Source organism: Vanacampus margaritifer, chromosome 1 (assembly GCF_051991255.1).
Source record: "Vanacampus margaritifer isolate UIUO_Vmar chromosome 1, RoL_Vmar_1.0, whole genome shotgun sequence".
Lineage (NCBI taxonomy): Eukaryota > Metazoa > Chordata > Actinopteri > Syngnathiformes > Syngnathidae > Vanacampus > Vanacampus margaritifer.
Genome location: NC_135432.1, coordinates 1184608 through 1204861, shown reverse-complemented (window position 1 = coordinate 1204861; position 20254 = coordinate 1184608). Strand labels below are relative to the sequence as shown.

Below are 20254 nucleotides of genomic sequence, written 5' to 3'. Positions count from 1 at the left end.
CTCTGAACAAAATATCTTGTTTTTAAATTGACCAAAAAAGTATTGTAGTAGGACCACGCATGTCATCTGGTTTTGTACCTTTGGTCAGATTTGAGGATTCTCTCGAATTCTCTCTGTCCATTGCGAGGCGTTTCCTCGCCAGCTTATAGGACATCTGTCACAACAAACTAAGCCTCTCGGCAGAGAGAGAGGCCTCATAGGCAAGGCGGAGACACCGCGGCCTGCCTGAGACCGCACGCGAGCATACAAGCCACGGGTCATATGCCATATTTTGACAGCGATCAAATGTTTGCTGGCATTCCAACAGCAACTGCAGAGGCTCACAGGCTTTGTGTAAGACGGTGGACGTGGGCGCATTCCACTGTCTGGCAAACAGAAATGATAGACTGTGCAGCTTTGGAAAACCTAAATGACCACCACTGCAAAACAAGTCATGCAGCTTTGCTATTTATAGGTATGGTTGGGTAAAAGGAACATTTATGTTTAATATTGTATGTCAGAAACGTTCCAGGACTAATGTCACAAAAGATCGATTTTCATCTCAACTAAAACCTCAATGTTTTCCACGTCAAAGGATTTCCTCTGGAGTCAAACGCACTTTTCCAGCCGCATCTTTGTGTATCCCGACAAGGGATTCTTCCTTGACCCTCCACAGCCATCTAGAGATCATCCACATCTTCAAAATGGGCCTTGGGAAGGAAACGGGGGTAACGTGTGGAGCCGGGTCAGGTGAGAAACGGATGCCTTTTCCTGCACACTCAACACACTTTGTAAACCTGCCACGTGAATACCGAAAGGGAAAACTTTGTACTTTTGGTTTAGAATCTATCTTTAGTGACAACAGTCAGTCGTGGAATTTTTCTGAAAAACCTCCTATTATATAATCTACTCACAACAAAGTTGCCAAATTTCAATTGCATATATTGTTATTAAAGGGGATGTCATTCGGTATTTTCAGCCCTTCCACAGTTAACTTTTAGGCATATAATGATTCAATCTTACTTTTGACACCATGGCGATGTCATTTTTTAGGAAATATGAGGTATTTTTCTGGCTATAGCTGCAGCTCGAGGAGACTTAGGTGCAGCAACACTGTACACATCGGCTAAAGGTGAACAGAGACAAAGCATTTTCCGGAGGCTGGCACTGCCACCCGCGGCATATCAAAAACATCCTTCTAATGAGCTCCCGGTACACTTGAGTTCAAGCCAAATGTGGATGTTTCTCTGGGATGAGAGACAGCTGTCACCGTTGACCTGTGGGCCAATTACAGTTTGTTTTGATGGCGCCCAAGTTGTCTGTTTGCACACACACACACCTCCATTGCGTTGACCATTTATACTTTTACAAACTTCAACAACAACACAAGAGTAGCACTGCTAAGTGCTTAATGATTAACTCACCTCTTCAATTCATGTTGGGAATTAAGTGTCTTCGTCAGAAGCGGCCTGTTGAAGGACAAACAGGTCATTGCCGGGAAAGGAATTGAAAGATGATACGACAACTTTGCCATAAATTCTGGCTTTTCAAAAAAAAAGAATGTTTTTCATTGACTGTCACTGTAACTCTAGTCACTTCGTATGTTGACAATTGTGCTTGTAGCTGAGCAGTGCAATGGAACTGGGCATTTGAATGTTGATGGAGGTTTATAAGAGTTCCACTTCAACCCCTCTAATTTGCTGTAAGTATGAAAAGTAACCAATGTAAAATAAATGTCTACTGTATTAAAAGGAAGTGTTCAATAATCAGCCCTGCAAAGTACAACCTCAACACAGTAATGGTGACCATATTCATAGTAGTGCTCTGAAAGTCAAACGAACTAAGAATTGATGTCAATACTTGATTTGTCAAATGCGTACCAAAAGTGAAAGCTACGTAGCTAGCATAACATGTACAACATTCAAACACGTTTCTTTCATATATCATACAAGTCAGCTAAAAGACTCCTTACCGGCTGACATTCTCACACTACTTTAGGAAAATATTTGTCTGCGGCGGATGCACGTTTGGGACTCTTGAATAAAGATGCGCGTACGTGCGTCATTACTTCCTTACCACGTGACGTTTTGCGTGATTAGTTAGGAGCTACCAGCTCAACTACTCTTTTGTCTCAGCGAAAATTCGTGATAGCTCGTGTGTTTGGGATAGGAAATAGAATCAAATTAAATTAAACGAATTAAATTGATTGAATGATAAACTCTAGGGAAACTTCAGCACGTACTTTACAGTTCAACCAATCACATCACTGACCCCGCCCACCATGTATTGGGTGGATGGGTGAAACATTTATTTACAGTTTTTTATTATTATTTTTCTAATGCCACGTTCGTTTAAGAAATTGCACTATTGCAGTATCATGAAATAAAAGCCAGTCCAAATGAGTAAGTAATTAAATGAATGCTATCGATTCAATGTTTAAATGTGTCAAAAATATTAAGCAAGTATTTATTTATTTGCCCTAATGGCACCCCAACCGTGAGGTATAAAAAACAAAAAGCCAAAAATATAATATTTGTGTACACATGCACATAATCTTCATTTCTTATTCTTTGTAGTAAGAAAATAAATCAGCATTATAGCTAAGCATGAACACAAAAAATACCCAAACTCAATAAAAACAGGAAACATGTAGGACCTGACTCAAGCGCATTTTATTGAACATTTTTAACTGTTAAAAACATGTATAAAATTGGTCCTGTTTCAGAAACAAGGCACGCATAGTCAAAGTCAATGTTCAGTGTTCATGTCATTATTAGCATTTATCGTATATCATCAGCGCGTTCCATCTCAGTATGTCTATAGTAGTATCAAGCATTCACTAATATAAAAACACGTTCCAATGGGCTATTTGTTTTCCCACAGCGGTTAAAATTTTATTCCGAGCAGCAAGACAATATTCATGCAACGTTGGGAGTGGAGGAAAAGATGGGAGCTGACAGGCTGATGGATCTTCAATAGTAGGTCTCTTGTTCCACCCAACCTGGAAACGCAGGGGGACAGAGATGGTAGAAATGAATTCTCTCTATCCATTGAGAAGGTTTCAAGCTAAAGTGAAGAGCTTCTTGAACATGAGCTTGTAACATAGGAAAGTAGGAGAGCGGGGGGGGGGGGTGTTCGAACTCAAGATAACAAAAGCGTGGTTCACCAGCTCACCTCCTGGACTGCGTCTGAGGATCAGCTTGCGGATTTCATCATAGATGAAGATGAGCAGAGAGTATGGGAAGGCGCAGAACCACCAGTTGACCCTGGAAGAGCACATGCACATGCAAGGAAATGAGATCTTGGGCTGCGAGGCAGGACAGTCGTGTGACCTTCTGGCATCCCACTCACTTGAGAGGGTACATTCTGAGGGCCACATCCATGCCGGGGCAGTAGGAGAGGAAGGCAGCCAGGGCAGTCTCCTCAAACAGTCCAAAGATCAAGATCTTGTTCCTGTAACGTTTGAAAAGAAGATGCACGTCTTGTTGTCGACATTTTCAAACAAGCGGCCAAGTCACCGACATATTTGTCATAGAATTGATTTTGCGCTGACCTCATGCCCTGCTGGAAGACGGAGTTCCTCCTGGTCTTGCAGACGATCAGATCGGCCCACTGTACAATGACAATGCTGGCAAAGAAAGCCGTATGGCAGGTAAACTCCACGATCTTTCTCTGCTCATAAGTCTGCACACACAAATAGAGAGTCAAATGAAGAGCTGCAATGTCACAAGACACCATGTGAATGTGATTCCATTCACCCATTGCTGCCCATAACTGTCTTCCAGGTCGTTGCAGTACTTGTTGTCCCAGGACACTCGGATGCCCAACAATGTCCGGGGCAGAAAGCCGTTCTCAGCCAGGATCACAAAGTAGGTGAAAAAACCTGCAAGGGCCTGGATCATGCCTGCAAGCGGCGACATAATCGGATCACAAATGTAGAAGCAGACTGTCAGAAGGAAAGTCATTTAGAAACTTCTGATGATGACTGATCTTGAGACTAAATTCCAGATCAATATGTAATGCCATTAACTAATTAGCCCGTGGGTCCTTGGGACATATTGAGACATTTGTCATCCTACAAATAACCGAGTCGATAGATCTACGATGAAATTACATTGAAAACATATGTCATCTCGTGTTGTGTCGTTCACGTACAAAAATAACAAATCTTTTCAGTGAACACGAATGAACGGATCATTTCCTGAAGTGATTCGTTCTTTTCTCAGTTCATTTGAGCTCAGCCACGCTCATGTCGTCAATCTTCACGAACGACCAATCAGCAGCCCGCGTCGGACACGGGCGAACGTATTTTGAACGGTTCTTTTTAATGAACTGATTCTAAAGATTCAGTTCACTTAAAAGAACTGTCATGCTCATCACTAATGTCATCTAGTACGGCAAATTATGAAACATCTGTGAGAATAATAGTGGAGTTGAATCAATTTTGGAAAAACAATAGGATAGTGCAGCAATCGGTTAGGCCTATTACACGGTTGTATTTTCTTCAGGTCGAACCCATTCCTGGCGTCATTACGGAAAAGGCTCTGACCTCTCATCACTCAAGCACATGGTTATCTATAGTATCAGTGTGGGCCTATTTCTGGTGTATGCTGTTGTTCCTCTTCTATTTATCTTAGAAGACCTAGATACAGAGCCACCAGAAAAATCCAGCAAGGAAACATAGAGCCCCGATTCAAATGAGCAGGTTTGCTTCAAAATGTACCAATCTGTCCATAGGCAATGCTGATGAGCCTCTCGTTGACCAGTTTGTCCGTTTTGGGATTCCTGGGCTGCCGCTTCATGATGTCGCTCTCAGCTGCTTCATAAGCCAGTGAGATGGCAGGAACCTGAAAGGCAACATATGACATATGACAACTGCGACGCATGAACGCAAGTTGAGAAGATGTCATACGCCCACCATGTCAGTTCCCAGGTCGATACAAAGGATGGTGACGGTGCCCAGCGGCAGGGGGATGCTGGCAATAATGAAGAGGAGGAAGGGGGTGATCTCAGGAATGTTACTGGTCAGAGTGTAAGCGATGGACTTCTTCAAGTTGTCAAAGATCAAACGCCCTGATTGGTAGGACAAGCACACATCGATGGCGTTAACAAATAAATAGGATCAGCTCAGGCAGATCAGAGTCGCCACCTTACCTTCTTCAACTCCCGTCACAATAGAAGCAAAGTTGTCATCCAGCAGGATCATGTCCGCCGCCTGTTTGGAGACGTCCGATCCGGCGATCCCCATGGCGACACCGATGTCGGCCTTCTTCAGAGCCGGAGAGTCGTTGACGCCGTCGCCAGTCACGGCAACAATGGCTCCCTGTATGGTAAGGAAATCGCAAAGCAGTGAGAGAAAATGACCCAAAAAGATGTTGGACAATTTGTGCTGCGAAGACATGAAAAGGAGCTCACCTGTCGCTGGCAGCCCTCCACGATGATCAGTTTCTGCTGTGGGGAGGTTCTGGCAAAGACAATCTCAGTGTGGTACTTCAGGATGTCATCAAGCTGCTCTGGGCTCAAGTCCTTTAAGTCTCCACCGTGGACAACGCAGGCTTTAGCATCCCTGCAGCAAAATTGAGGTCACTTTAACTTCAGACACACACACACAAAAAAATCAGCATGATGCACAGAATCGGCAATAGATCCTAGAGCTGCATTTCCCTCAACCAGTACCTCGGGTTGACTTCATTGATTGGAATGTTAAGACGCGCAGCAATGTCCTCAACAGTCTCATTCCCTTCAGAAATGATGCCAACACCCTTAGCGATGGCCTTCGCTGTGATTGGATGATCCCCCGTCACCATGATCACCTGAAACCAAAAAACCTTGCATTAACTAACACATTTGTATTCATCAACAGCACTCAAGCAAAAGCAAAAGCACACCTTGATTCCAGCGCTCCGGCATTTGCCGACAGCATCTGGCACAGCTGCTCGAGGAGGGTCAATCATGGACATGAGGCCGATGAAGCACAGATTCTCAGTGGGGAAGTTCACCTCCTCAGTGTCGAAAGCAAAGCCTTCTGGGAACTGGTCGTCGGGCAAATTGAAATGACAGAAACCTAAAATAACAAAAGTGCTTGTGAGTCTTTTAACGGCGTGCTCATTGGCGCTGCTGAACAAAATCTGTGACCTGATGGTCACATTGCTGCTTTCACAACCGCGCCAGAGTGCAGATGGATAGAAAGGTGGCGAGCCAGGACAGGTCACAGCGACACAACGGCCGAGCTCGAGTCGAATCATTAAGAGGCCTCATCTAACAATTCCTTACCAAGCACTCTCTCTCCCAACCCTCCCAATTCGAGGTAGGCGTTTTGGAAAGCATCCTTCATCTCGTCATCCAGAGGCTGCTCTTTGCCCTGGATCATGATGGAAGAGCAACGGTCCAAAATCCTCTCAGGGGCACCTTTCATAACCAGCAGATGGTTGGATTCCTTTTCAGTCGAGGAATTCTTGTGAATAGAAAGCTGAGAAACAAAAAGTGTCACCGTTTAGGCTCTTGTGAAGTTTCTGCCCTCCAGACAGAAAGCCAACATTACCTGGTACTTGTTGGTAGAGTTGAAAGGGATCTCTGCAATTTTGGTGCTTTTCTCCCTAATCTCTTGGACGGATCCGCAGCACAGCTCAATACATTTGAGAAGGGCAGACTCTGAGGCATCACCGGCCACATCTCTCTGGAGGAGAAAACATGGACGACCTACTTTTAGCCACAAGTGCAAGCCTTTCATTTGGGCTTCACAAAGAGTAAACTTAGTATGCATCATCTTTGTCCAAAAGCTAAAGAAATTGCCAAAACAGTAAGATGCTTATTTCTTCTCTGTCATGTACACCAGGGAGAATAAAAGGAGCTAAAAAAAAAACACACACAAAAAAACAATTGTTGTAATATTAGTGTTATAAGAGAGAAGTGAAGCCAAACAAAGATTGGCAAGAACACTCTTCACTTTTACACCAAGTCCGCTACTTGGCATTTGTGAATCATTATCACTGAATTGGCACCAAAATTAAAGAGAAAAGCTACAGATACTGCAGATACTCGTTGCATGAGATAATTATATCCCTGATGAATATGCATCATTCATACGTTGCCACTTTGTGAGGAAACTATTCAATCCTACCTTCAGAATGGGAATGTTGCTCTGCTCTGCCAGGAAGACAGCACGGTTGCAGAGTCCGGCAATTCTGGCCAATGCAGCCCAGGTGGCGGAGCTCTTGTCAAAGGAAGTCCCGCTTTGGTTCTCGGTGGTGTCCGCCTCGTGGATCTGGTTGTCGAACCACATGTGGGCAACGGTCATCCTGTTTTGGGTCAAAGTGCCAGTCTTGTCTGAGCAGATGGTGGAGGTGGAGCCCAGCGTCTCCACAGCTTCCAGATTTTTCACCAGGCAGTTCTTCTTGGCCATACGCTTGGCAGTCAGAGTTAGACAAACCTGGACACGAGCGCCCGATTAGATGCTAAGAATACACTCACGTTGAGCAAAGGCTTCGGACTCACAGTGACGGTAGCCAAGAGGCCCTCTGGCACGTTGGCAACGATGATGCCAATGAGGAAGATGACCGCCTCCAACCATGAGTACCCAAGAATGAGAGATAGGACAAAGAAGGACAAGCCCAGGAAGACGGCAACACCCGTGATGATATGGATGAAGTGCTCAATCTCGATGGAGATGGGAGTGCGGCCAACTTCAAGTCCTGAGGCCAGCGTGGCGATGCGACCCATGACGGTCCGGTCACCAGTGCTGATCACGATGCCTCGGGCGGTTCCTGTTGGGAACAAGTCGAGGTTCGCAAAGTTCACACGTCCATGGCTTGTTGCTCACATTGAAGCGTCCTGTCGCAGATCCTTCCTTCATACCTTCAACGCAGTTGGTGGAGAAGAAAGCAATGTTCCTGGTCTCTAACGGGTTTTCGTTGGAGAAATCTGGAGTACGCGTCTGAGGCTCGGATTCGCCCGTCAGAGAAGAGTTATCCACCTGAGAATTGTCACATTGCCTGTGAATGAGGAGACACTTGCACTTTCCTGTTGTGCTAACATCTTCTCTTGTGTCTTTTTACCTTGCAGCCATGGGCAGAAATGATTCGAAGGTCAGCAGGGATTCGGTCACCACCTTTCACCTCGACTAAATCCCCGACAACCACTTCCTCTGCGTTAATGCTCTTCTTTTCACCGTCACGGATAACAAGCGCTTGCTATGAGACAGACATGATGCATGCAGTCACTTTTGAAAGACATGCCAGATTGAATCCAAACCAGTGACATATAAAGAGGTGGACCATGAGATTAGGATGATAGAATACAACAAAAAGATGTCAAAATGAACTGGCACCTGCGGGACCAGGTTCTTGAAGGAGTCCATGATCTTCGAGCTCTTGGCTTCTTGATAGTAGGAGAAGCAACCGGTGATGATGACAACAGCGGAGAGCACCACACCCAAGTATAACTGCAACGTAAATGTCACGTTAAGATCTCCACATTACGCCGATCAAGGAAGATTCATCTTACATTATCATTGGCTGGGTCGTGCTCCATGGCAGCCTGGATTCCGTAGGCCAGGAAACAGAGGATGGCCCCAGTCCAAAGGAGCATGGAGAAACCTCCAAACATCTGCATCAAGCCAAGTGATCATCGTTCTTTTTTTTTTAAAGTTCGATCCATTTATCCGTTTACAAAACTAGAACATAAAGTACAAGAGATTGGAGCACGCCGTTACCTGTTTGCAGAACTTGACCCACTCTGGGGTGGTGGGGGGAGGGGTGAGGGCATTGGGCCCATCTCGGGCCAGATTCTCAGCTGCCTTTGCATTAGTCAAACCCTAGCATGGTACGAAGAACAAAGAGGAGTCCCTTAAAACGCTACACTTCATCCCCTTATATCAACATCCATAAACAACTGTGAGCCACGACGACGGTTCTCCAGCTCATCGTGAACACACGAAAGCACTGGCACATAATTCACGTCCAGGGAGACCAAAGATGATTTACCTTGTAAGAGAAAAAGGGTCATCCCCCTCATCAACACAGAGAACGGAGTACGGACGCAAATGATAAAGTAGCATCGTCTAAAAATCAGGACAGAGGGTGTTTCTGTGGCTAATAAAATAGTCATGATTCATTAGCACTGCACACACATGGAGCGCTCGAAGACCCCACGTTTAGAAGCGCTGATTAACTATTCTCCTTCATCTTCACGCCATGACCGCCAGCACATTTGCATCAACAAAGGCTTTAGCTGGGTTGCCCACAATTGACAGGCTGGTGGTCAGGACACACAAGAGCACATTTCACAAATGTAACATTCATTTTAAAATGGGGATATTTTGAAAGGTGCGCTCTATGTAGGCTTGTGCCGCTCACATATATTTTTACCACAAGTTTTGCTATTTCATCCAAAGGTACGTGGATTAATTATAAATGATAAATATGGTTAAATATTGTTGGGAAACCCTGGCACACAATAGGCAGTGTGGTTGTACGGCTGTGCATTTTGATTGGCTCTAATTGCCGACGTGGCCACATTGTGCAACTGCTACTCAAATTTGTCAGCGGCCGAGGCTCTACCCATGAAATGTTGTGGCAGAAGCCCACTTGGCACCGTATCACTCGTGTGCAACGGCCCTTGAAGGTGAGGAACCCTTCATTTTCAAAAAAAACCCTCTTCATTTCCTTCATTTGTCTCCCTTCACACGGCTAACCCTTAACCTTAACCTCTGCTTTAAGCAAGCGGACCTCCTGTCGTTTTGCTAAATCCTTCGCAGCACACTTCGTTTATGGCGCATATTAATTACGTTGAAGCGGATTACAGTCAAAGAGGAGGTGCAACTTGCAACAAAGATGTATAAAAGGTGCAAGGGGGGCACGTCTGGTCTCACATTGCTCAAATCGGTTCCATATTTGCGATTCAGCTCATCCAGAGTCAGCTTGTGATCGTCCTGCAAAGATACACAGAGAAAGTAGGCTAAGTGACACATTACAAGATGTTATATATGACATTATATTATATCTTTTGGTTGACGCTCAATCACAGTTTGGCTGAGTGAAGACTACTTCATGTAGACCAACATCCAAAGAAGATGAAAATGTCACTTACAAAAGTCCCCATTGTGGGACTCCTAAAGATGATCTCATCTCGTGAATGACGTTTACAGCATATCATTAACCTAAAAGTCATTTTTAACTCATTTGTAACAGCATTCATTGTGTTTTTTCTTCATGCTTGAGTAAAGTTTCAGGTATTCGGCTCATGATGACCCTCAAAGGTTGAATCAAGGCAAATAACAATTCCACAGGATTTCTTGGGACATTCCCACACTCACCATGTCCACTTCCTTTTTAAGTTCATCCATGTCTTTCTCCTTCTTCTTCCCCTTTGCCTTCTTTTTCCCGCCCTGCTCAGAGGTGGCCGCCAGCTCATATTGCTCTCGTCCTTCCTGGAAATGCGCACAAAGAACGCCTCATTAAAGCAACTTGGAATAATGCAGCACATATTCGGTAAATACTGATCCCCACCCCCCAAAAAAAAAAAAATAAAAATGGTGGGGAACTAAACGTGAACCTGTGGTGCATGTATGTGGTGTCACCAAGTTTAGAAATCCAGCTAAGGGATTCTCGTTTGTAGTTAAGGTAATCTCATGACAAGCCAACGTGGATTCGCATTGAAGACTCGTCTATCATTCCAAACTGCACAGGAATGAGAGGTGTTGGCATGTTGGCGGGAAGGTGCACGTGACTAATAATGAGTCATTTGGCACACGCAGTCAAGTCTTTGGTTGCCATGTTTGAGACTCAAGGGCAGCGTTTTTTCACACCGAATCCTGCACACGTCCTCGGTCACGGAAAGATGCAAACTAATAATGTTTCCAAAAGTTTCCCAGGGAGTTGTTGGAACAGATTGTGTGATCCCAGCACATGTTATTGTTGCATGAACCCCCCCCGGTCAGCTAAGCTGGGAAAACACTGCAGTCAGATCTTAGCCTCTGGACACCCAAGGGCCCCCAGGGGCCATCTGGCTTTAGACAAATAATTCCACAGCAGTTCAGAGGCTGAAGATGGTAACCAGTTGATTTCAAACAGGTTCAACATTTCATATATATTTTTCACCATAAAACAAAACGTTAGAGTTGCTGATGTTTACAAATACAGTATACAACTTCTGCTGATTCTGTAAGACTGCGCTTTGGACCGGGATGTCTAAATCATTTTCATCGAGGGTCAAATCGAAACCAAAGTCCCCCCACGGGATTTTTATGGCTGAAAATCATGTAAACGTGTAATTGCTTCATTATATTATTACATGCACACAATCGACCCCAAATGTTGTTATTATTATTATTATTATATACATTTCTAACAAATTGATATCAAAATCAGAGGTCATGGAACATAAATACTAGCCTGGCAAGAAAGTGGCTTTGGAAAGGCTGACGTTTACGGCTGTAACGCTGCAATTTTGAAACAGAGTTTCTGCCAAAGTGAAAAGAAACAAGAAATGCAGGCTTTTCCCTGAGGCGGCCGCCTTCACCTGATTGGCTCGCCACCTCCAGCCTGAGCCAGCGATATCGCTCAACACGGCGCTCCAGCTGTGGTGATTGAGCTCGGCAGGAACGCATTTTAACTGCTGTTGCAGTGCCTCGCCATTATGGAGGCGCTATATCAACAGCGGCAAAAACCGAAAATAACGGAAGCAACAACCACCCCGCCCCCTTTTTTTTATTTGGATTTTTTTAACTTTAATGTACCGATGAAGAAGCAGATCACGGAGCAAGCATTGCACGCGCCCATTTCCTGGTTGTGAGGCAGAGGTGTCGCGCTCCAGCCATCGGCAAAGTCATAAAAAGACAGTATCAACATAATAGTGTTTTAAAACAACACTGAACTATATTTACTATTTAATATGTACTAGAAGATGATTTTCTATGATTTTAGTTGGAAAAAAAATGGTTTAAAAAATGAATGGCAACTTTGTATTCATGTCATTTCTCATTTCTAGTCCCTGATCGTAAAATGGCTGCAGGAGGGCGACCGATAATGGTATCGGTCACCGACGTGAGTACCGATACCTTAAAATAAGACTGGTATTGGCACCGGTACCTGGTATTGGTAGTCACCCATCATAGTCAGGATGGTACCACCTTTGCCTTATTTGGAGCCGGGAAAAAGGCCAGGAGTGGCCCACTGGGTGTGAATTTGACACCTGTGCTTTAATTGCATCAATGTGGCCTTATGATCAAGTGTTTATTTCTGACAAATATCAAATCAGAAAAAGGGTTATTGGGATTCAGTACATTGAAACAAATCATTAGGCATGGCAAGAAATGGCTTCTTTGTTGAGATTCACGGACAGTTTAGGGTCAAACTAAAGATAAATTTGGCAAGCGTGACGGAAAAGAGGATTTAGTCAAAGTCACACATTTGAAACACTTTTTCCGGGCAGAATTCCTCTGAACGGACCTGGTTGGCATCAGACACCCGAGCTGCTCGTTCAACTGTGCCCAACAATGCGCGTGAACACACAAACGCACACACTTCTGGGACTTTGCCCGGTTGCCACCGGCGACCAAAGCCACGCCTCTGGAGATGTGTGAATGGACGGTCGGTCATAACGGTTGAAGCCCTCCCTCTCACTTCCCCTCAACCAACAAGTAGAAATGGTGAGAAGTGCATCAAGTTTTAACACTCGCCTCACGTCTCACGCAAGTTTCAGGACATTCGGCATCCCAAACAAAAGATCAATCAATGGGCCTTGTTGTCTACATCGCTCGATGGGAAGGAGATTTACGCAGCTGAGCCGATAGCGACAATGTCAAAAAGCATGAAGAGAGGAGCCTCAAAACGGACCTTGGAAACCAAGCTCAAGTCCAAAATATGCTTCACATCAGCCGCTATTTCATCAACTCCAAAGTGCATTAGTATCAATGGAGCAAATAAATAAGCGTCGCTCTTTCCCACGCTCTTTTCACAAAGTGACTGGGCGGTGAAACCAGAGGGGGGCAAATGGCCCGAGAGAGAAAAAAAGGGAGAGCGGGGCGGCACGTAGGACACAGCGGAAGGGGGCTGGCAAGTGTGTGGACTGTCACAGATGGGGGGGGCGGCATTTGACAAAAAGTGAGGCTTCACTTACAATAGTCAGGTTTCCATCCAATTGTTGCACATTTTTTAAGCCAATTTAGTGAAAATGCGCAAAACGGACACATCTGTTCTTCTTTTGCGAATATGGGGTATATGCCACGGAGGAGGCGGGACTTCCGACATCCTGGTTTTCTCACATCAGCTTTCTTTACGTTTCCTGTCGCGACGTGTGGGGCGCGTTCCGGCTCTTGCGCTTCCACCTTTGTGAGCCTCGGCTGCGCGTTCCCGTCGACGGGTGCGAGCGTGTAGTGCACTATTGTGCCTGTCTCAGTTGTCCGAAGCGATTCGGAGAGTTGAGACGCTCTGCGCATCGGCGGGAGCGCGCGGTTGGGTGGGGGTGCGAGTGTTGGAATCAGTGGCCGGAAACGACGCTGATGTGTGAAACCAGTCCGTGGCATCCACCCCATTGAGACAGGACTCCGCCGCTGTAGGAGGCGCTATACGCCATAGAGATGCGATCCGGCAGTCATTTAAAAGGAGAAGACCAGGAAGCGACTGCGCCGTGCGATGACGTCGTATGAAACTGTAGCGTTTCTCTGCTGTTTTCCATGTAAAACTGCATTCATATTCACTTCTTTAGTTCATTCCAAAAAGATTTCTGTTTGGTCGTCCCTCCCAAACATACCTTATTTTATTGTCCCACATTGCTTTGGGACTACAAGCGTACGTGCGACGTGTATTCGGTCACGTCAGTGGTTATTTGCAAAACCTGTTTCCATAGCCAAAATTCACATTTTCCTATTTTTGATATGCTTCAAAATCCACCCCCTAAAAGCGTAAAACTTTTTTGCAAATTTGGGGCCCTTTTCGTATTTCTAACGTTTCCATTCAGTTTTATGTTTGCATTTCTTGGAAATAAAAACAAAAACAAAATGGGTGGATGGAAACCCCACTAATGACTGTGAAGCGGAAGGAATGTAAAGGCCCTGGGGAGAGGTCTGTGGTTTTGGGGGTGAGAGGATGATCAGGTAGAAAAAGAATCCAAACAAACACACGTAAACACGTAGTCACGGATGGCGACCAGAATATTTGCTGGCTCGGTGGAACAAACTGAAATGGAGGATAATGTCTTGTGATTGAATCAAATCTGGCCCGTTTCAGCACAATAACATCAAAAGTACTACTCAAAGACACAAAACTAGGAGAGCAGGATCTCAATGCCAGTGAGACACTCCACCAACCTGCAGTTTAAATGGATGCACTTGTGGAGTGGGTCCAATCAGTGCAGCCAACGTTCTCTTGCGGGAAGACTTGCTGCATTGTCTCTGCGGGACTTTGTGTCCATTCATCCAGAAAAATAAATACATGGAAGTCAGAGGTCAATGACGTTGACTCATAAACGCTCTCCGTGTGGAAGGGCCGCCACGCAATCGTCATTCAGCAGCGCTTTGGGGGATCTCGCTTGCCCCAAACTCTTCCCACAAAAGTGGACACATACAATAGTCAGATGACCAATCAAAAATCCTCAAATGATTATTTAGAAGTATCTTAGCTAACGTGCCACAAATGTGTGATGTTGAATATGACATGTCCGCAAAAGAACAACAACAACAAAGCATGTCAATCAAAGGCACTTGTCATGATCAAACAGCGGCCAGCCAAGACAATCGGCTGACAGAGGATGACATGCAAACATCCTGTCATTCCAGCTTGTCGCAGCAGGGGGCGTTCATGTGCTCAACCCGTGGAAAGTCACCGTTAAAAAAACACACACACACAAGAAGACATATTGTTTGACTCAAGGCGGAGAGTTTAGAAAAACACAATCATTTATATCAAAACAGTTTTGGGGAATTGACAGTAATAATTATCAGAATAACCAAAAATCAAATTAGCCATCTCTTGTGCCACTAATTTGATATGTAAGAAACCACCGCGCGGGGCCAAGTAAAAACAAACACTCCGAATTATCATGTGTGAATTACAAGGTGACAGCACCACAGCCTTGTTGTTATCTTGCTACCCCCAAAAACACATTTTTTTGTAGTAGTAAAGTCTAACTAGAACATTTAATGTCATCAGGGATAGACCGAACATCAGCCAGGCCGATTATCGATATTCAGCATTTTGACGAATGTCGCTATAGGCCTTTTTTGAAAATCTGACAGCCCAAAATAGATCAATTTAAAAGTGTGTACATGTCAGGGAACGACATTTAAAGCGTAACTCACTCCCGGTGACGGCGCTCAAAGGTGGCGTTGCCTGGAGGCCATTGATTGACTTGCGAAGGTGTGGTCTGGCTGTGATTGACAGCAGCTGTGAAAATCATTTCCACACTACAACAAGCTATGCTAACTAGCCAAATGCTATGCTAATAAATCACTAACCCGAAAGTCAGTATAAAGATGTTTGCAAATTGCTACTGCTCAAACTCCAACTCCGTAAGGAGGCGTGTACACGACTGGGTAGCAGAGCGACTACGTCGTATTCTAAGTGACGTAGTAAATCACTTTTCGTCCAATGATAGGACAAACAGCCAAATTGCGTTTATCCCAGTGTTTAACCTCAAGATGGCTCCAAACAGACGTTGTTGTTTTTTTGTCCCAAATTCAAGTTTTCAACAAACTGCACTAAAATGTCAAAACAATGACCAGGACACGTAGGCCGCATTAGTAGACGCTCGTTTAAACAGTTTATCAGCACAAAAAAGTTGATTTAGTGCTGACTATCGCTTTAACTTTTACAGTTCACTTTATAAGAAATGCTGGAAAGTCTCTGCACCTTCTGTTTTTCTTTGAAATTAAAAGTACGCCAACTGCAAATTTAACATTTCCGATATTTTTTACATTTTGTTGTTTGCTATAGAAAACAATAAGGAGCAACGTGGATGTTTTTTATGTTTGCGTTTGACTTTTGAAGACCTGCTGCTGACCCTGGAAATGCCCTGCACTTTTTGTAAGAATTTGAAAACAAATGCTGTAAATCTATTGTCTAAGGTTGTGAAACATTATAATATGAATTCAACATTTTGCAAATCTGAAAAATTGTTCAGTAAAGATATGCTTGAAAGCATTTCAACAAAGTTAAGAATTGGAATTTGTACATTTTCACATTTGGATGTCATTATTTTCCCGTTTAGTGAACAGCAACATTGGCTCCAAATATCGGTTATCGACATCCTAGACTACTAATAATTGGTGGCCATGCAAAAATAAAAAATAAAAAAATACCAGTCTATCTCTAAAAGTTGTAACGAGTTTGACGATTGTGTGACAAATGACAGGAAGTCATGCTTTCCGTCTGATTGGTTGTCTTCCCTCTGGCACGGTGGTTTCTTGTAAATAAATAAAAAAGTAAATACATAAAAGTAGAGCACAAGATTGGCCCAGAGATGGCTGCTTTTTTTCCCACCGATCTTTTTATTATTATTATTATGTACTGCTATCAAGTCACAATGACCGTTTTAACATTTTTGGAGTGTGTAAAATGACAAACTCTCCCTTTAATATTGGATCTCAACTGTGATGGAATCCCTCCACTGCTCGCAGGCACATTTGCATACTAACTGGGACACGATGCCATGTACTAACCATGTGTACTTTTTCAGCACAGCAGAAAGCTTTTTTTTTCCAGCGCACAGCTGCACGCTGCCCGCTGTTGCCGAGTCCAAAATCAGCAATGCCAAATAATCCGATACATTTCAAGTAGAGCGGCTCTCTGGATCTGCCGGATCAGTCAGCGGTGGCAATGCGGCAACTAGTTGTCTCCTTACATCACACCCCCTCCCTCATCAACTCCTTCTCATCTTTTTTTTTTTGGCCTCTTTCTTGCAACTTGAGGCAGAGGTGGGAAGCGGAAGAAAAGGCTCCTCTCCAACATGAAGAGAAGGCCCAGAAACAACAATCCTCTCGCTCGGACCGGCTGCCTCATGCCAGGAGAGCTCTCCTTTCTTACACTATTTGAGAGAAGCGAGGGGAAGAGACTGCGGGGATGAGGATGGGTGCGAGGGTATGCCTTTCACCAGCTTTGGGAAAAAACTCGGGCAGCTTTCGGCCGAGATGCCGAGCGGCCACAGATTTGCAGGAGCTGATGGAGCGAGACGAGGAAGAAGAAAAAAGTCTGGGAGGCATAAAGGGGCCAATCTGGTCCCCGTCTCCTGCATGTTCTTTCTCCTCAAGCAGCTCCACATCCCGGGGGGCTGCAGGCTGAATCCATGAGTGTTGGTGGTGCGCAGCATGGTGGGGTGTGGCAGCCCCTGACACTTCACGCAGCAACTTCATCGGAAACAATTCAAGTGTCGACCAAACAGGTGGACGCAGTCCATGCTCACCTCTTAGTCAAACTGAAGACTAAACACTTACTTGACATCTCAAATAGCATCAACATGATATCAAATCTTCAACGTTTATTAGAGCCCAATCTTATGAACTATCTCCCAACAAGGTTACGCGGCTGAGACGTACGATAAAGTTGTGCAATGAAAGGAAGGCTTCGACCTCCAGTGAAGACAACACAGCAGAACCAGCAGAACCACAGCTGCGATGACTGAGATGGTCCGAATGTGCAAAGACTCACAATATGATTGTCTGTGATGGCGTGAAGCAAACGCAGAGAGCCCAACTTGAGTGTCATCAGCCTCATGCGATTATGCAACATGAGCGCTTCGTGGTCCAAACTTATGTTAAACGCCTCGAAGCGATGTAAACAACACGGAAGTGTTTTGACACAAACATCAACAGGATCGTCGCTCGACTAATGGCATCATCACTAAGGATTCATCAACCACTTGTTTGAATGCCTTTTAGGACTCGGGGGGGAAAAAAAGGATGTGCATTACTTACTCCTCTTCCCATGGCTGATGAAACGACTCTTGATCCCTTAAATGGAAAATTCACACGGAGAAATCCACCTTCAAATCAAATACACTGAAACGCATTCAAATAAAAACGCAACAGCTGTGTGTGCCGTGATGTCTCCCCCTCTCTGGCTTTTAATGCGTGTTTTATTTAAATTGTATTCGTTTCCCAAATGTTCCGCACGTGCCGCCCTTCTTTCTCCGCGAGCTCCGAAGCGGCGGCGCTGAGCGTCCCATACTTATAGACGGCGTTCCTTCCATTGTGACGTCACACCACTTGCCATGACAACCCCACGGATGAGGGCGGGGCGTTTTTCTGGCTCTTCTCTATCCATATCCTCTTTTTTTTGTATTCGGTTTGCCTTGCAACACAGAATAGACCTTATTCATCAAAACGATTCACTGAAGTGACAGCAATTCACAGCATGACTTTTTGGGATGTATTTGCAAACACGCGTAATGTACGTACAAATATGTTTATAGTCATCGCGTGTGAATCTAGCACACACACACACAAACACGCACACTGATTCATCCACGCCTTCACCCCGCTTGACAGCTGGTGTGCATGGCACTTTGCGTGCAGCCAGCTTGCTTGTTTCCAAATTCTCATTCACACGTTGATGAGCAATTTTCTCTTTTGAGGCAAAAAAAAAGTGGCATCAAGTGGAATTTCTCATACACACACACACGCGCGCACACACACGCACACACACAGGCCCCTTTTGGCTGTGGGGCCCACTTGGCATATCCGAGCCTCTCCTCCCCTAACAAGTGGAGCCCCTGCTCATTGTTTCCTCAAACATAATTCTGTGGCTCACTGCAGCCACCGGGAGAACTGTTCTGGCTCCCGGATGCTGAATGCAAGGTTGGAGGTTGGAAGACGCCGAAGCCGACGTTGACAGGCCACGCAAAGTATTGGGGAGCATTTCTTGTTGCCTGGTGGCGAAGCGCACACACTTTTGGTAAAAGGTCGGGGAGTGTGTTTCTGATAGGTTGACCCTGCATGGACTTGACATTGAAGTTGAGACACTTCAAGCTGAAGACTTGATGAATCACCAAACAAAAGCCCAGGTGGACCCAATTCACAGATGGGTGCACAGCAGCAGCTCCGTGCGCAAGCGCGTGCGTGGACGCGTGTTTGTAAGCTGTATTTTTGTTTTGCACTCGCATCCCCGCATGTGCGATCAGTGTTGCTTGCGTGTTGCCAGTTTTGCTCTATAAATAGCATAGATTTTATTTAGATGTTGGAGAGAGAGAGAGAGAGAGAGAGAGAGAGCGAAGGGGGCTCTCAAATGAGTTGCCATAGCAACAGGCACGTTCTGGTGCTTGTGAACGGAGGATGAAGGCATGATAATGTCGACCTCTCTCTCTCTCTCTCTCTCTCTCTCTCTCTCTCTCTCTCTCTCTCTCTCTCTCTCTATCTATCTCTCTCTCTCTATCTCTGCCCCCCCCCCCCCCCCGGACCCCCGCAGTTGAATTGTTTACTGGCATGAGGACTTGTCAGTAATATTTGCAGGAAAGCATCAACGAAAACGCATCCACAGCCAAAATAAGGCCATTATTGTCTTTCATCTTCGTGTGTGTGTGTGTGTGTGTGTGTGTTTTTTTCTTGATGGCACAGACTCGGGTTTCTCAATGTTGCCTCAGGAGGTTGTCTAGCACAACGAGACATCAATGCAGACATTGACGTAACTCACGATGATCCCAATTGCAACCTGCTACTAAAACCAGCACATCGGATTTAGTGAAGTGCGGCTCGCATGCAGTATATCCCCTTCAGACACGCATTTTTTTCTGCTGGGCAAAATGTTTTGGGGTTTTTCTGTGCTGATTTTGACTCTTTTCCCACATAAGAAAAACATGGATTTTTTTTTTTGGGGGGGGGGGGGGGGGTTATCTCATGTTTTTAGTTATAGTGGACGCCAGTATATTTGGCTGTAACGTGTTGTAAACCTGCCAAGCTTATAGCCGCCATTTTTAACATGAACATCATACAAATCAACTTGCGATCGTGATTGGTTAGTTAAGATCCGATCATGAACCAGAAGTGTTGACATCATCCAAATTATGCATGCTATTGGTTTAGCACGGGAATATATCGGAGAGCATCTATGGGTCTGAAGGGGACTATTGGGGCAGGGCCCTTTTTCTGCTCCAAAGATCCCCAAAAGTGTGGCCGATGGACGATTGTGTGTGTGCATATTACACGCGTTCTGTAAATGTAAATGTGTGTGAACCTGCACATCATACACACACAAGAAAAGTGAAGGGGCATAAATGATGACCAAGGTAAACACAGAGTGGATAGCATGAGAGGCGTCTCAGCTCATTTTCACTGAGGGCCTCGTTGTAC

The 20254-nt window shown here is 44.9% G+C and overlaps 1 protein-coding gene and 1 long non-coding RNA gene across 7 annotated transcripts in view; both read right to left on the bottom strand.

Annotated features, from left to right (window-relative positions):
* LOC144034696 (uncharacterized) overlaps positions 1–2051 on the bottom strand; it is a 64132-nt gene extending 62081 nt beyond the window's left edge. For all 6 annotated transcript variants that reach the window (XR_013288269.1, XR_013288271.1, XR_013288268.1 and 3 more), the window contains exons 1-2: positions 1952–2051; positions 1404–1448 (exon numbers count right to left, since the gene is read on the bottom strand). This is a non-coding gene — a long non-coding RNA (uncharacterized LOC144034696). The remainder of the gene's footprint in view (positions 1–1403; positions 1449–1951) is intronic.
* Positions 2052–2629: 578 nt separating this feature from the next.
* On the bottom strand, positions 2630–18144 carry LOC144052226 (sodium/potassium-transporting ATPase subunit alpha-1). Its single transcript, XM_077566121.1, has 23 exons — positions 17885–18144; positions 10292–10405; positions 9848–9907; positions 8690–8791; positions 8482–8583; positions 8306–8419; positions 8034–8168; positions 7834–7951; positions 7474–7742; positions 7100–7408; positions 6521–6655; positions 6253–6448; positions 5868–6043; positions 5656–5792; positions 5395–5545; positions 5134–5302; positions 4898–5052; positions 4703–4826; positions 3738–3883; positions 3533–3663; positions 3331–3432; positions 3154–3245; positions 2630–2980 (listed from the first exon to the last, which is right to left on the bottom strand). Exons 1-23 carry the CDS (start codon positions 17894–17896, stop codon positions 2952–2954), a joined length of 3078 nt encoding a protein of 1025 aa, XP_077422247.1. The 5' UTR covers positions 17897–18144; the 3' UTR covers positions 2630–2951.
* Between the last annotated feature and the right edge of the window lie 2110 nt (positions 18145–20254).

What these genes read in the sequence shown, in the direction of transcription:
- LOC144052226 (XM_077566121.1), bottom strand. An exon ending in GCCTCTTGGCTACCGTCACT is followed by an intron (nt 7,409 to 7,473) that starts GTGAGTCCGAAG and finishes GCTCGTGTCCAG; the next exon opens with GTTTGTCTAACTCTGACTGC. An exon ending in GTTGGGAGAGAGAGTGCTTG is followed by an intron (nt 6,044 to 6,252) that starts GTAAGGAATTGT and finishes TTGTTATTTTAG; the next exon opens with GTTTCTGTCATTTCAATTTG.